At 44.1% G+C, this 14,508-nt stretch overlaps 1 protein-coding gene across 7 annotated transcripts in view; it reads left to right on the top strand.

The window, feature by feature from the left end:
• SRGAP3 (SLIT-ROBO Rho GTPase activating protein 3) overlaps positions 1–14,508 on the top strand; it is a 348,421-nt gene that overhangs the window by 313,571 nt on the left and 20,342 nt on the right. For all 7 annotated transcript variants that reach the window (XM_053929334.1, XM_053929335.1, XM_045192165.2 and 4 more), the window contains 3 exons: positions 1,310–1,415; positions 1,615–1,842; positions 4,825–4,904. In XM_053929334.1, coding sequence (XP_053785309.1) covers positions 1,310–1,415; positions 1,615–1,842; positions 4,825–4,904 — 414 coding nt within the window. The remainder of the gene's footprint in view (positions 1–1,309; positions 1,416–1,614; positions 1,843–4,824; positions 4,905–14,508) is intronic.

Genomic DNA, 14,508 nt, shown 5'->3' with positions numbered 1-14,508 from the left:
CGAAGCTGAGGACGTGGAGGGGCAGTGGAATCAACCAAGGTGTGAGAGCTTAACTCTGTGGGAAGGCTCGGTGGGGCTGCCTGGAGCCAGACCTTGAAGGTGGGCTGGAGTGTGCCTGACAGACAAGAGAGATCAGCAGTGTGTGCAAAGGCCTAGGAGTGACCAAACCCTTTGTGAGAGGGAGATGGTGGGTAAGTGGCCTGCCACGGAGTTCCACCATGGGGCACTATTGGACATAGGGCAGGAGCAGCGCCAGCACCCCGCCCCCGGATGCCAAATGCCAGTAGCACCCTCCAGTCTCTGTGGCAACCTCAGAGAATGCCTCACACGAGTATATCTGCAATGTCCCTCGAGGTACACTGCTGCTTCCTCTGAGAAGCATGGCTCTAAGTCACCTTCAGACATGTTGGGAAGGGGCAGTGACTAGGAGATGGGCGTGCAGGGCTGGTGGAAGCTCCTTCATGAAGGGCCTTGGATGCAGAGGAGAAGTGGGAAAGGTGTGTTTTAGAAGAAACATGTTGACAAAATGTGGGGGAGGAACTATGCTGAAAAAACATGTCTTCTGAAAAAGACACTGACGTGGATTTGTGTGTCAGCTCAGCATCAGCGCTGCAGAAAAACAGCAGAGCTTTGACAGCTCACTCTTCGCAGTGCCAGCTTTCCCTCTCCACAAGGCAAAGCATACGTAGCACTTTGCTCTCCTTATCAAGCCCAATTTGCTGCTCCCACCCCTGGCCTGACTGATTCAACACTCTTTGCCTGAGCACCTACTATGTGCCAGCCTGTGCAATAGCTGATCTGGTGTTTATAAAGAGTTTAATGAAACATAGGTTACAGGTGACAGAAACTCAACTTATACTGGCTTAATCCATAAACGGGAATGCATGGGCTCACATTCATGAGATTTTGGACCCTCACTGGACACAGACCCCACATGGCATCAGCAGGAATCTGTCCCCTCTGTTTCTGGGTTGTCATCACTTTTGGGCAAGATCTTTTCCTGTGGAATCCCCCAGCAGCTTCACACTTTCCTCTACCCAGTTTCAAGAGGGTGCCTCTCTCTCGGTTTCTCTGGCCCAAAGTCCCAAGGATCAACTGTGGTCAGTTCTGATTAGGTTCTGACCCTTCCCTGGCCAGGGGAATATGATGCTTTCATTGGCCAAGCCAGGGTCCCATTTCAGTCCCCAGAACTGAATAGAACTGGCTTCCCTGAACCATGTAGCCTGATCTAGTACCAGGTGGAACTCACAAATGTTGTCTGTTTAGCTCTGAGGGTGATAGGCGACCTGAAAGCCCCTTTATGTTGCAGAACTGGAGAGCCCAGCTGAGAGGGTGCACCAGATCCAACAAATCCTCATCACCCTTCCCCGCGTGGTCATCGTGGTCATGAGATATCTCTTCGCTTTCCTCAACCAGTGAGTTGTCCAGCCAGGGGGGGGCCCTCTTTGACTCAGCCCTGACCTCTTTTGGGAGGGGGGTCCTGAGGTTTTTGCAGGTGCAGCTGTTCTTATAACATGGAACCCTCCCAGAGTTGAGTGGAGCCCCAAGAGAAAGAAACCACAGGGGGAGGCTTCGCCTTTCCCAGGTGACTTGTGGGTGCCTCCTCTCTCGTAGCCTCTCGCAGTATAGTGATGAGAACATGATGGATCCCTACAACCTGGCCATCTGCTTCGGGCCCACCCTCATGCACATTCCTGATGGGCAGGACCCTGTGTCCTGCCAGGCACACGTCAACGAAGTCATCAAAACCATCATCATCCATCATGAAGCCATCTTCCCCAGTCCCCGGGAGCTAGAGGGACCCGTGTATGAAAAATGCATGGCTGGAGGGGAAGAATATTGGTAAGATTCCATTCCTCTTAATATTATTATTACCATCATTGTTGTTGATGTTGCTGTTGAACAGGAACAGTAAGAAACCCTTTAATTTTCTTACTGCTTTATAGTCTGTACCCCCATACACATTTTCTCATTTGAGCTTCACAGCAACCTGACATGAGATAGATGCATCAGTCAAGACTGTTGATTTATAAGGGATGGAGGTACAACTCACATTGGCTTAAGCTAAATGGGAATTTATTGGTTTACTTAAAAAGTCTAGGATCATGAGGGGCTCAACTGTTATCATCAGGACTCAGTCCTACAATCCCCAGCCTGTGGCTCTGCTCTCTTCCATGTTGGCTTCATTCTCAGGTAGCCTATTTCTTGGAGGTTTCAAGAAGGCATCTGGTGTCCTGGCTGGTGTGGCTCAGTGGATTGAGTGCCAGCCTGCGAACCAAAGGGTCACCAGTTCAATTCCCAGTCAGGGTACATGCCTGGGTTGCAGGCCAAGTCCTCAGTAGGGGGCGCCTGAGAGGCAACCACACATTGATGTTTCTCCCCCTCTCTAAAAATAAATAAATAAAATCTTAAAAAAAAAAAAAAAAAAGAAGAAGAAGGCTTCTGGTAACTCCAGATTTAGAGCCTATTCTCTCAGCATCCCCAGTGGAACTGCTAAGGCTTGAGTCTGGTGCACTGAGATTAGCAGATGTAATGCTGTCATTGGCCAGGTGAATTGTCAGCCCATCTCAGGCAGCAGGGAAGTAGGTTACCCCATTTCAAACACATGAACAGAGAGTGACATATCCTGCCATTGTCCCCTTCCACCCAGAGTTCTCATTTCCAAAGTGAACTCGCTGTCAGTGAGAGCTCCACACCAGGTCAACAGGTGCTAGTTGGGCACCAAAGTGGGTCTGGGGAGAAGTAGGTCAGAACCTTATCAAAATCAGGGCTGACTGCTCCCCTAGGCTAAGACCTGACATGAAGTAAGTAGGATTTTTTTTAATGTGGAAAAGACAGGAGAGTCAGAACACCAACTGACAGAGACCAACCAGTCAAAGGGTTCGAATTCTTTCTTTACTCTCAATCCAGGACAACGCACAGCTCTATATTTAGGCATTATGTGCACTGCTTTGAGCCAGGTGCCTACAGGAGTCTGTCTTTTGATTGTCAGAGTATTCCTGATTCTCGAATTGCTTTAGTTTCATGGGCATATTTGGCCACTGCTTCAAAGAAAAGACATGTTCTAGCCCATGTTTCCCCGCACAGAAGGACCAGACCCTGGCGTTATCTAATCATAGCTCTTTAATCTCATTTGAGGCACTAGGAGCGAGTCTGTCCCTGTTCTGTAATAGAAACATTAAACAGCCAGCAAGCAGACTTTCTGGACAAAGAGCTTTTCAAGTTTTTGTAATCATTACCAGCTCTCTGTTCGTGTTGCTATACGTATATAAAATCAGCATTCTGGATAGGGTCCTACAGATATTAGTGTATTTGTCAAAGAAAAATATACAGTCACCACACTCTTCTTAATTGCATTTGCATCCCATAAGAAAGGAACACAATTAATTACATGGTAATTTTAGAGACATTTTCAAAGCACAAAAGTGAGATTTGGCTGAGGGTCTCATCACAATGGACAACATTCACTGATTCAACAAATGGTCATGAGCTCAGGCCAGCATCTCATGGATGGCTCAGGCTCTGGGCTGAGGGGGAAGGGATGTACCTGGAACAGGATTAACCCCTGATGCGTGGAGCCCTGGTGGAGGCGGGAATAGGCAGTTTCAGAAGTGGGGTCCCCCGAGCCAGTGTAGCGAGTTCAGGAAAGGCTTCCTGAAGGAAACAATGACTTAACTGAGACCTACAGAATGAACTGGCATCAGCCAGGTGGAGTGGGCAAAGAATGTTCTAAACAAGGAAATGCAGTTCTGTGTATCCAGAGTGTTTTTCACAGGACGAGGGGCTGGTGAGAGAGGATGCTCTGCAAGCCAGCAGGAGCCAAGTGATGAGAGGTCTGAAACAAGCCATTGTGTAGAGTCTGGACCTTATCCAGGAGGCAATAGAGAATTTTTCACAATAAAATCTATATTCCTTTAAATGGTGTTACAAATGTCACCTCCTCCAAGAAGCCTTCCCTGACCACTCTGTGTAGGTCTCCTCTGCTCTTGTCTTAGTTCTTATCTCTGCTCATCCGCTCCTATGTAAAGCATTTCTACTTGCAGCAGTTTTATTTCCTGGCCCATGAGAGCAGGTCTGTGTCCACCTGACCCCTCAGTGCATCCCACATACCTAGCACAGTGTCAGGCATATATTAGGACTCAAGCAATGACTCAGTAAAAATACTGACTATGTGAGTGAACCCTAGCCTCAAGAAGTTTATAATCTCATGAGAGGGTAGCAGCTAGTGAAATTATCCCAGTGCATATATGACTAAATTTGACAGGCCTTGACTCACTCTACCACTCCGTCCATCCTGGTTGCCCGCCTGCTGATGCCGCCGAGACTGAGCTGGGCTTCTGCACACAGCAGCGGAAGGCGGCTCCGACTGCTCCTCGTGAGCTTCACTCCACTTCGCTGGATGCTCACCTCCTGTGAATGCAGGGAGCCAGGCTAAATGAATGACTCACAGTACTTCCAAAATGCCTTTCTTTTCTGCCCTGTGGTTTCATAAGGATAAAAGCCAGGGTTTTACCACTGCCCTCTGGATCTTACAGAACACCTTGGCATTGACAACTTTACTGAGAAGACAGCCCAACAAATTCCAGGGCTGGGGGCAGCCAGGGAAGGTTATGCAGGGAAGCTTCCCGACCAGGGAGCCGAAAGTGGTTTTCTCTTAGGAAGGAAAGTCCATGGATGGTCAAATGGAAAAGATGGGGTCAAGTGGGCCTGGGCCTGATCTGGGTCAAGGCCCAGAAGTGGACTGGGCTGTTGCCCGAGGGAGGCTAAGGGCAGTGTGAGGGTACAAAGCCCCCCAGTGAGTTCCCCTCCTGTATCTCCTTGCAGTGACAGCCCGCACAGTGAGCCAGGGACCATTGATGAAGTAGACCACGACAATGGCACTGAACCTCACACCAGTGATGAAGGTGAGTGAGGGGTAATCTGGGGCCAAGGAGCCTACCTGGGGCCTCTCATGCTGACTCATGACTGCTTAATGCTGGGCTGGACCGCATAACCCCTCCAACTTCGTACATCATCACATCCTCCAGAACAGGTGGGGGCCCAGGAAGACCTCCGCGGCCTGTGCACTCCCATTTGACACATCCCTCATTCCTTTTTGTGTCCTTGCTGGCCCAAGTGCATATCCTACATGACAACAGTTTCCTAAGTAGGGAGCATGCTTTGTCCCTCTGTCCCTCCCCCACCAGGGATCTGTCCTGTGCCCAGCCTGTGCCGGGACTTGGGGCGTGTTGCTGAGCTAGACTTGGGTCGTCGGGGACCACCAGTCTTGTTACCTGACAGGTTGGGAGCAGCTCCCCATGATCATAGTGACAATGCCAGACTACAGATGTGTCCTAGTGCCATGCGGTGCCACACTGCTAAGCCTAACAGGGATGACCCAGAGAAATGGAGGGGGTGAGGGAGAGGCCAGCCTGGGCTCCAAGGGGCTCAGCAGGCCCTAACACCCCTTCTAGACTAGACTCTGGGGCACCTGGACTGTGCAGATAAACAATCTGGATAATACAGGCCCAGGGCCAGCCTATCCATTAGGCAGAGTGGGTGTAGTGTCCAGGGGCCTATGATATTTTAAAATGTCTTAATTTCTTTTCAAGCAAGAAGAAAAAAATGAATATGACCTAGCCTGGGTTATATTCATCTTTATACCAAAGCAGTTTTAAATTTAATTTTTAACTTTTTAATGGAGGAAGAGACCCATGCTGGCAAAAGTGCAGAGGGCCTGTTGAAGTCGTAGCGTAGCCCAGTACAGACTACACACAGCCCTCCTGTCTCCCTTTCTCCCTGTGGTGCCTTTACTTTTTGAAAATCATTATTCAGCAGTTCTCTTAGTGACCTTGGTGCTTCTCTTGTGGGACAGTCCCAGGCCCTGTTGGCCACAATATTTGTCAGAAGAGCTGGGTATGTACTCAGGTGTGGTTTCTGGAAGCTAGTGAAAGAAGCAAGACTGATAGGTGGGTTTTCATTTTCTGGTAGGACTATTTTAATTGCTAATGACAGAATCTCTGACTCAAACTGACTTAAGCTTAAAAGAGATTCAGATCATATACCTGAAACTTTCAGGATAGGCATGGCTTCAGGCGCAGCTGGATCCAGGAGCTGAGTGGATCTTGTCAGGGATTTGTCTCCATCTTCCGATTTTGCTTCCCTCTGTGTTGGCTTCATTCTCAAGTAGGATCTCCCTGAGACCATCATGCAGGGAGATTTCAGATTTCGTTCTTTTGCACAAAGTCCAGTGGGAAACAGTTTCCTTTTCATAATGGTTCCAAGACAGCTCCTGGGGAGGAGTCTCATGGGACTGCCTGGAATCATGCACCCAGGCAAGAACCAATCACTGTGGCCTGAGAGGGAGCCATCAGGTTAGGCCTGGGTCACAGGTGCAGAAAAGGAAACCTAGATATAATGTTGAGCTCTGCGAGCATCCTTAGAGGCTAACTTTATCCTTACCTGAGAAAAATGTCATGCATGAGCCTTTGCTTGGAGATGTGAAGGCTGCCCCCTTCTGCTTGTTTGCAGTGATTTCTCTTTCCTTCTTTTCCTCTTTCTCTACCGCCAGCAGTTCCCACTCTCCCTCTACCACTATTAACACCTGCACTGCCTCCTTGTTCTCACCATGCGTCACTTACTTTATTTCTGTGTGTGTGTGTCTCCCTCTTGCTCCAGTTCATGCTGTCAGTCTCTCTTCTTCCGCTGGGGGAAAAACACCTCTTGTCCAATAAGATAGACTGATGTCTTCAAAAATGAGAAGTGTCGGGACTGCTGCTGTGAAGGCAGCGGTGTGCACAGAAGGGCGGGTCAGGTGCCCTCTGAGAACCCTTGCAGACCACCTTCCTGGGGGTTGAGGGCACTCTCAGTCACACATGTTGAGTTTCCCCAAGCTCCTCAGCCCCAGGGTGGAAGGCTGCTATGGGCCCCCAGACTGAGGAAGATGAGGGCCAGAGAGAATGAGTCTTGCTGTGTGAGGAAAGAAGCAGCCACAGGAGGCGTGACACCCCCCCCCCACCAAAAGAATCCCCCTTCCTGAAAATGCTGCCTGTCCCTTCACGGAGCAGAGACACAGTGCCCCTGGAATGGGATAAGTCAGAGCTGCCTGTCTACTTCCCCAGAAGCCCCCTGCTCCTGCAGGAGGTCTTTGTCAGGCTGTGGGTTTCTGAGAATGACAAAGCAGGAAGAGCTATCCTAAAGGGCCACCCCTGGGAGAGCCAGTTTTGTGCTCCCTGAAGGTTCTCACTGTGTCTCGTGGGTTGGTGGAGGATGCTGAATCAGGGGCATTCTTTGGAGGAAAGTTAATTGCATTTTCTAAATGTTTGGATTCACGCTGACCCCAGCCAAAACCTTCACAGAAGTACTGAGCTGCAGGAATAGTCAGGGGACACTGGGCTCTGAGAAAGGAGACCTGGATGTAAAAGAGAGGGAGAGAACTTTACGGTCATGTGATCTTTGGCAAGCCACAAAACCTCTGGCCTCAGTTTCCATGTCTGTAAAATGGAAATGACAAGCTCCGGGAGAGTTGTGGCCTGGGTTAAAATGAGGTGACATATATGAAGGAGCTTGGCACAGTGCTGGGACAACTTCGGGGAGAAGAAACACTGACTATGTGAATCCAGTATAGCTCCTTCCTCATCCTGGTAGAGAAACTGGGTCCAGGGAATTGTATTGACATAGCTGCTCATCGGCAGCCCGAACCTCCTGATTTCTTCACCTAGTTTCCTCTAAGACATTTCATTTGGGGGATCCTCAGTACCTCTGTCTCTCTAGAAAACACTCAGCAGACTACAAAGGTCTTCAGCCATAAGACCACGATTCCATGTCCTCGTAATAGATGGATCGCCCAATGAGTGAACAAATTGGAGGAAAAGGTAGTTGTTTGGCCATCTGCTGCTTTTCCTGTCTCAGCAGACCCTGTGCCCAGCGGGTGCCGGCCACCCTGTCTTGAGTCTGTCAGCAAGCACAGCATCAGTGTACGTCTCTGGAAAATCCACCTGGGCTTGTGGTTTTGGTCTCCAAGATTTATAAAGAAGCCGTGTTAGGCTAAGAACCCTTAATTGTCAGAACTAAACCAAATGAAAACGTTAAGGTAGCCTTTCCGTAGCAACTTTATTAATTGGATGCTAAATGAGGAACAAGACAGCCAGATAAAGAAACTACTAAAATCTGTAACAGAAACATGTCCATACAGTTAAATATGTCAATTTTCAATTATAATTTCATCCTTGTTCTCTTACTAATATTTTCCCCAAATTCCCCAAATTGCCTTTGACTCCTTGCCCATCATCTACGTCTAGAAAGCCATTAAGCCATTTGGTTCTTTTGGAGGTTCACTATGGGTCAAATTTTGTTTCGGTTGGAATGCGTGCCTCTGAGAAGGGTTCCACGGTTCATCAGATTGTGCTAGGCATCTGCTTCAAATCTGTGTAAGATTTTTGTTTGCAGTTCCCAATATTTTCTTTAGTAAAAAATTTCAGACACATAGAAAAGCCGAAGGACTTTGTACAGTGAACAAACATACATCTACCACCTCGTTTCTACAATTGTTAACATTGTGTTGTACTTACTTTATCTTATACTCATCTATCCAGCTCCCAATCCAGTTCACGTTTAACACATTCCAAAGTGCATTGTAACCACCAAGGCACACCTCCCCCAAACACTTCAGCATGCAAATAATTAACTAGGGGTCAATATTGTTTATGGTTCTTTTTTTTTTTAGTAAAATTACATACATGGAAATGTACAAATTTAATATTATCATTCCGTGGGTTTTTATAAATGCAAAAACTAGCACAACTCAGACCCCTATCAAGATATGGAACATTTACCACACTCCAGAAAGGTCCTTCATGCCCCTTCCCGGTCAATCCCTGTCCCCAAAAGCCCAAGAAGCAACCATTGGTGTGATGTACTTTTTTGCCACAGACAGCTTGCCTGTTCTAGAACTGAATATAAATGGAGTTATATGGAAAGGGTTCTTTGGCTCTTGTTTTTTGCTCAGCATAATATTTAGAGATTTATGCCCATTGTGTGTATTAGGTAAGGTTTTGATGGTATTAAAACAGTAGTACAGTCAGTTTATATATGAACACCCAATTCTGCCTGAACCATGGCCACGCTGCCCTGTGAGCAATAAAGGGTGGTAGAAAATGAAAAACAGAGGCCACTTTATTGCTGCCGTGGCTACTGTTCCTAAGGCCTAGTGCAGAGGTGGTAAAATGGCCTGTACCATGTGCCCGAGGCCTGACACCGATCACTGTGTGGAGAGACTACATTTTGTTTATCCATTTGTCAGAGGATGGGCGTTTGGCTTGTTTCCACTTTTTGATTATTGTGAATAATGCTGCTGTACACATTTGTGGACAACTTGTACAGGAATGTTTTCATTTCTCTTGGGTACACCGATGAGGGAACTGCTGGGTGATACAATAGCCCTGTGGTTAATCTTTTAAGGAATGCCTGACTGGTTTCCAAACCCTAGTGGGCGTGAAGTGGTATCTCACTGAGGTTTGGAGTTGAATTTTTCCAATGACTAATGATGCCGAGCATCTTTTCATGTGTTTATCGGCCATTTGTGTATCTTCTTTGGAGAAATGTTACTTCAGATCCTTTGTCCATTTTAAAATTTGGTTGTCTTTTCATTGTTGGATTATAAGAGCTCTTTATGTAGTCTAAATATAAGTCCTTTAGCAGATACGTGATTTGCAAACATATTCCATGGGTTGTCTTTTCACTTTCTTAATGGTGTCCCTTGAAGCATAAAAGTTTTGTTGCTTATGCTTTTTGTGTTGTATCTAAGAATCCTTTGCCAAAACCAAGTTCATGAGATTTAACCTGTTTTATGCTAAGAGCTTTATAATTTGAGTTCTTATGTTCAGGTAATCCATTTTGACTCATTTTGAGTTAATGTTTGTATATGGTGTAAGGTACTAGTCCTGCTTTATTCCTTTGTGTGTGGCTATCCATTTGTCCCAGCACCATTAGTTGAAAAAATTATTCTTTCCCTCATTGAATGGTCTTGGCCTTCTTGTAAAAAAACCAGTTGACTCTAAGGGTTATGTCTGGACTGGCAATTCTATTCTACCGGCTTATATGAGTGGGGACCCAAAAAAACCAGAATAGTCTTCTGGAGGGCAGCCCCCTTGTAGTACAGGCTTCCCCTGCTAGGTGAGTCTTCTAGGAACCCGTCTTTTTTTTTTTTAAGTATATTTTATTGATTGTGCTATTACGGTTGTCCCAGTTTTTCCCCCTTCCCTCCAGCAATCCTCCCCCTTAGTACATGTCCATGGGTCATGCATATAAGATCTTTGGCTTCTCTATTTCCTCTTCTTTTCTTAACATCTCCCTGCCTATTTTGTACTTACCAATCATGCTTCTTAATCCCTGTACCTTTTCCCCCATTCTCCTCCTTCCCCTTTCCCACTGATAACCCTCTAAATGATCTCCATATCTATGATTCTATTCCCATTCTAGTTTTTTGCTTAGTTGGTTTTTACTTTTTGGATTCAGATGTTGATAGTTGTGAGTTTGTTGTCATTTTACTGTTCATAGTTTTGATCTTCTTTTTCTTAGATAAGTCCCTTTAACATTTCATATAATAAAGGCTTGGTGATGATGAATTCCTTTAGCTTTGCCTTGTCTTGGAAGCACTTTATCTGCCCTTCCATTGTAAATGATAGCTTTGCTGGATAGAGCAATCTTGGATGCACGTCCTTGCTTTTCATCACTTTGAATACTTCTTGCCAGTCCCTTCTTGCCTACAAGTTTCTTTTGAGAAATCAGTTGATAGTCTTATGGGAACTCCTTTGTAGGTAACTGTCTCCTTTTCTCTTGCTGATTTTAAGATTCTCTCTTTATCTTTAACCTTTGGCATTTTAATTATGATGTGTCTTGGTGTGGTCATCTTTGGGTTCTACTTGTTTTGGGACTCTGTGCTTCCTGGACTTGCATGTCTATTGCCTTCACCAAGTTAGGGAAGTTTTCTTTCATTATTTTTTCAAATAAGTTTTAATTTCTTGCTCTTCCTCTTCTACTTCTGGCATCTCTATGATTGAGATATTGGCACCTTGGGAGATGTCCCAGAGTCTTCTTATTTTCTCCTCATTTTTTTTTTTTAATTCTTATGTCTTCATTCTGTTCTGGTTGAATGTTTATTTCTTCCTTATGTTCCAGATTGTGGATTTGAATTCCAGCTTCCTTACCTTCATTGTTGTTTCCTTGTGGATTTTTCTTTATTTTACTTAGTGTAGCCTTCATTTCTTCTCTTATGCTTTTGCCATATTTATTGAGTTTTCTGAGCATCCTTATAACCAGTGTTTTGAACTCTGCATATGTATCTCCATTTTGCTGAGTTCTTTTTCTGGGGTTTTGTCCTGTTCTTTCATTTGGGCCATATTTCTTTGTCCCCTTGATTTGGCAGCCTCCCTGTGTTTGTTTCTGTGTGTTAGGTAGAGCTGCTTTTACTCCTTGTCTTAGTGCACCTGTTAAGTTATATAGGGCAGAGCCTTCAGCATTCACCAGGGTGGGCCAACCCACTTCACTGCTTTGGGACTGTGTATAAGGGATGGGTTGGAGAGGGGACAATGCCACTGAGACTTGGTCAGCACTCTCCCCATTTTCAGTCACTTCACCCCCTTCCTGTATGCAACTAGCACTCCCGTAGCTGCCACCCTATTGGTGGTTCCCAGAGTGGGTGAGTTTGTGTTCCTTCTAGGACTATGTGGGCCCTTTAAATGGCCTCTCCTGAGAGAATGGCAGTTTCTTCCTCCACCCCAACCTCCACTGGTTTTTACAGCCAGAAGTTATGAGGCTTTATTTTCTTGGCCCTGGAACCCTGGGCTGTGCAGTTGGGCCTGGGGCTGGGATGGCTCACTCCCAAGATATACCTCCTGATTTTATCCACCACACATAAATGTGGAACCACCTGTTCCCCTGGCCCCCTCACCACCACCACCTCCCCACCACCGCACCATGTCTTCTCTGCCCTGGTTTCCCATCTCACCCCTCCTACCAATTTGGATGAATATGGCTTCTTCAAATCCTTGGCTGTCAGACTTCCACACAGTTTGATTTTCTGACAGTTCTGGGTGTTTTTCATTTTGAGGTTAGTTGTGATCCTTCTTATGGTTGTGCAAGGAGGTAAAGTGTGTCTACCTACACCTCCATCTTGACTGGAAGTCTAGGAACCCATCTGTATCAGTGTACCAGCTGGCATTGTTGTGAGAGGCTGCATTTGGCTTCAGTGAATTTTTTTGAAGACCCTTTCACCATGTTTGCCCATTTCATGATGGGTGATTTACAAGCACACCTGCTCCAACCTCCCTATTTATCCAGTCTCTCCCCAAGTGACTTTTCTAAATTTCCCTGGTCGAAGAAAGTCCTCAAAGGGAAACATTTTGCCAATGTGGAAGAGGTAAAACAAAAATGGCAGAAGCACTAAAAGGCATCAAACTGTTTTGAGCAGTGGAAAAAATGTCTTGATAGGTGTATTGCATCAAATGGAGAGTACTTTGAAGGTGACTGAAGTTTAACATGTAAGAAAAAAATAACAAATTTTTATAAATAAATTCTGGGTTATTTTGGGGTCCTCCTGTCAATGTATTTATCCTTGAGCCAGTACTGGACTGTCTTGATTACTGTTGCTTTGTAGGAAAATGGAGACAACTGTACTTGAACAACAATAAAAAATAAAAATAACATAAAATAAAAAATAAAAATAGAATAAAATAAACCTAAAAAAAAAGGAAAGAAAGAAAGAAACCAAGATATGTGAGTTCTCCAAATTTGTTTTTATTTTTCAAGATTTTCTGGGTAGTTTGGGTTCTTTGCATGTGAATTTTGGAATTAGTTGTCAGTTTCTACAAAGGAGTCAACTTGGATTCTGCCCGGGATTGCATTTGAGTCTATAAGTCAGTTTGGGAATATTGCCATCTTAATAGTGTTAAGGCTTCCAATCCGTAAACATGAGGTATTTTTCCAATTACTTAGATCTTTAATTTCTTTCAATAATGATTTGTAGTTTTCAGTGCATGAATTACTTATTTTGTTAAATTTATTCCTCAGTATTTTATTATTTTTGTTACTAACGTAAGGTGAATTGTTTCCTTAGTTTCACTTTCAAATTGTTCATTACAAATGTATATGAATACAATTTCTTTTACTATTCTGCTCTTGTATCCTGCGGCCTTGCTGAACTTAGTCATTCATTCAAATAGTTTTTAGTGAATTCCTTGGATAATCTGCATATCATAGCATCTATGAATAGACATAGTTTTACTTCTTCCTTTCCAATCTGAATGCCTTTTATTTATTTTCGTTGCCTAATTGCCCTAACTAGAACCCAGTACAATGCTGATTGAAGTAATGAGGATGGATACCTTTGTCTCGCTCCTGATCTCAGAGGGAGGGCATCCTGTATTTCACCATTAAGTATGATGTTAGCTGTGGGTTTTTCATAGATGCTATTTATAAGATTGGAGTTCCCTTCTATTCCTAGTTTGTTGAGTTTTTTTATCATAACAAATTTTGTCAAATGCTTTTTCTTCATCTATTGAGATGATCATGTAATTTTTATTTTATTAATTGATATATTAATTTTTATGTTAAACAAATTTTTCCTGGCATAAATTCCACTTAGGTGTGGAACATAATTCTTTTTATATGTTATTAGATTCAATTTGCTAGTATTTTGTTAAGGATTTTTGCATCCATATTCATGAGATACTGGTCTGTAGTTTTCTTTCTTTGTGATGTCTTTGTTTGATTTTGGTATCCAGGTAATAATGACTTTATAAAATGAGATGGGAAGTGTTTCCATCTCTTCTATTTCTTGGAAAAGTTTGTGAAGAATTGTTACTAATTCTTCTTTAAGTGCCTGCTAGGATCCAGCAGGTAAGCCATCTGGGCCTAGGAATTTCTTTGTGGAGAGTAGTTTTTTAATTACTGATTAAATCTCTTCACTTGTTATAGGTCTATTCAGATTTTTAAATTTCTTCCTGAGTTATTTATTTTCTTTTTTTTAAATAAAGATTTTCACATCATTTTTATAGGTTCTTTTTTTTCTTTTTCTTTTTTAAAATTTAATTGTTGTTCAAGTACAGTTGTCTCCATTTTACCCCCACCACTCTCCCCTACCCCAGCCATCCCCACTCCCCACCCTTGATCCTACCCCTCTTTGGTTTTGTCCATGTGTCCTTTATACATATTCCTGAAAAGCTTTCCCCCTTTTCCTCCCATTATCCCCTCTCTCCTCCCCTCTGGTTACTGTCAGTTTGTTCTTAATTTCAATGAGTTACTTTAGTAGTTTGTGTCTTTGTGGGAATTTGTCCATTTCATCTAGGTTATTTAATTTACTAGAGTACTGGTAAAAATATTCATAGTATTACTTTATAATCCTCTATTTCTGTACAGTTGGTAGTGTCCCTTTTCACTTCTGATTCTAGTAATTTGAGTCTTTTTCTTTTTTTCTTGGTTAGTGTAGCTAAAGGCTTGTCAATTTCATTGATTTTTTTTTTTTTTTCAAAG

This window comes from Desmodus rotundus, chromosome 8 (genome assembly GCF_022682495.2).
Source record: "Desmodus rotundus isolate HL8 chromosome 8, HLdesRot8A.1, whole genome shotgun sequence".
Taxonomy (NCBI): Eukaryota; Metazoa; Chordata; class Mammalia; order Chiroptera; family Phyllostomidae; genus Desmodus; species Desmodus rotundus.
This window is presented reverse-complemented; position numbering and strand designations above follow the sequence as displayed.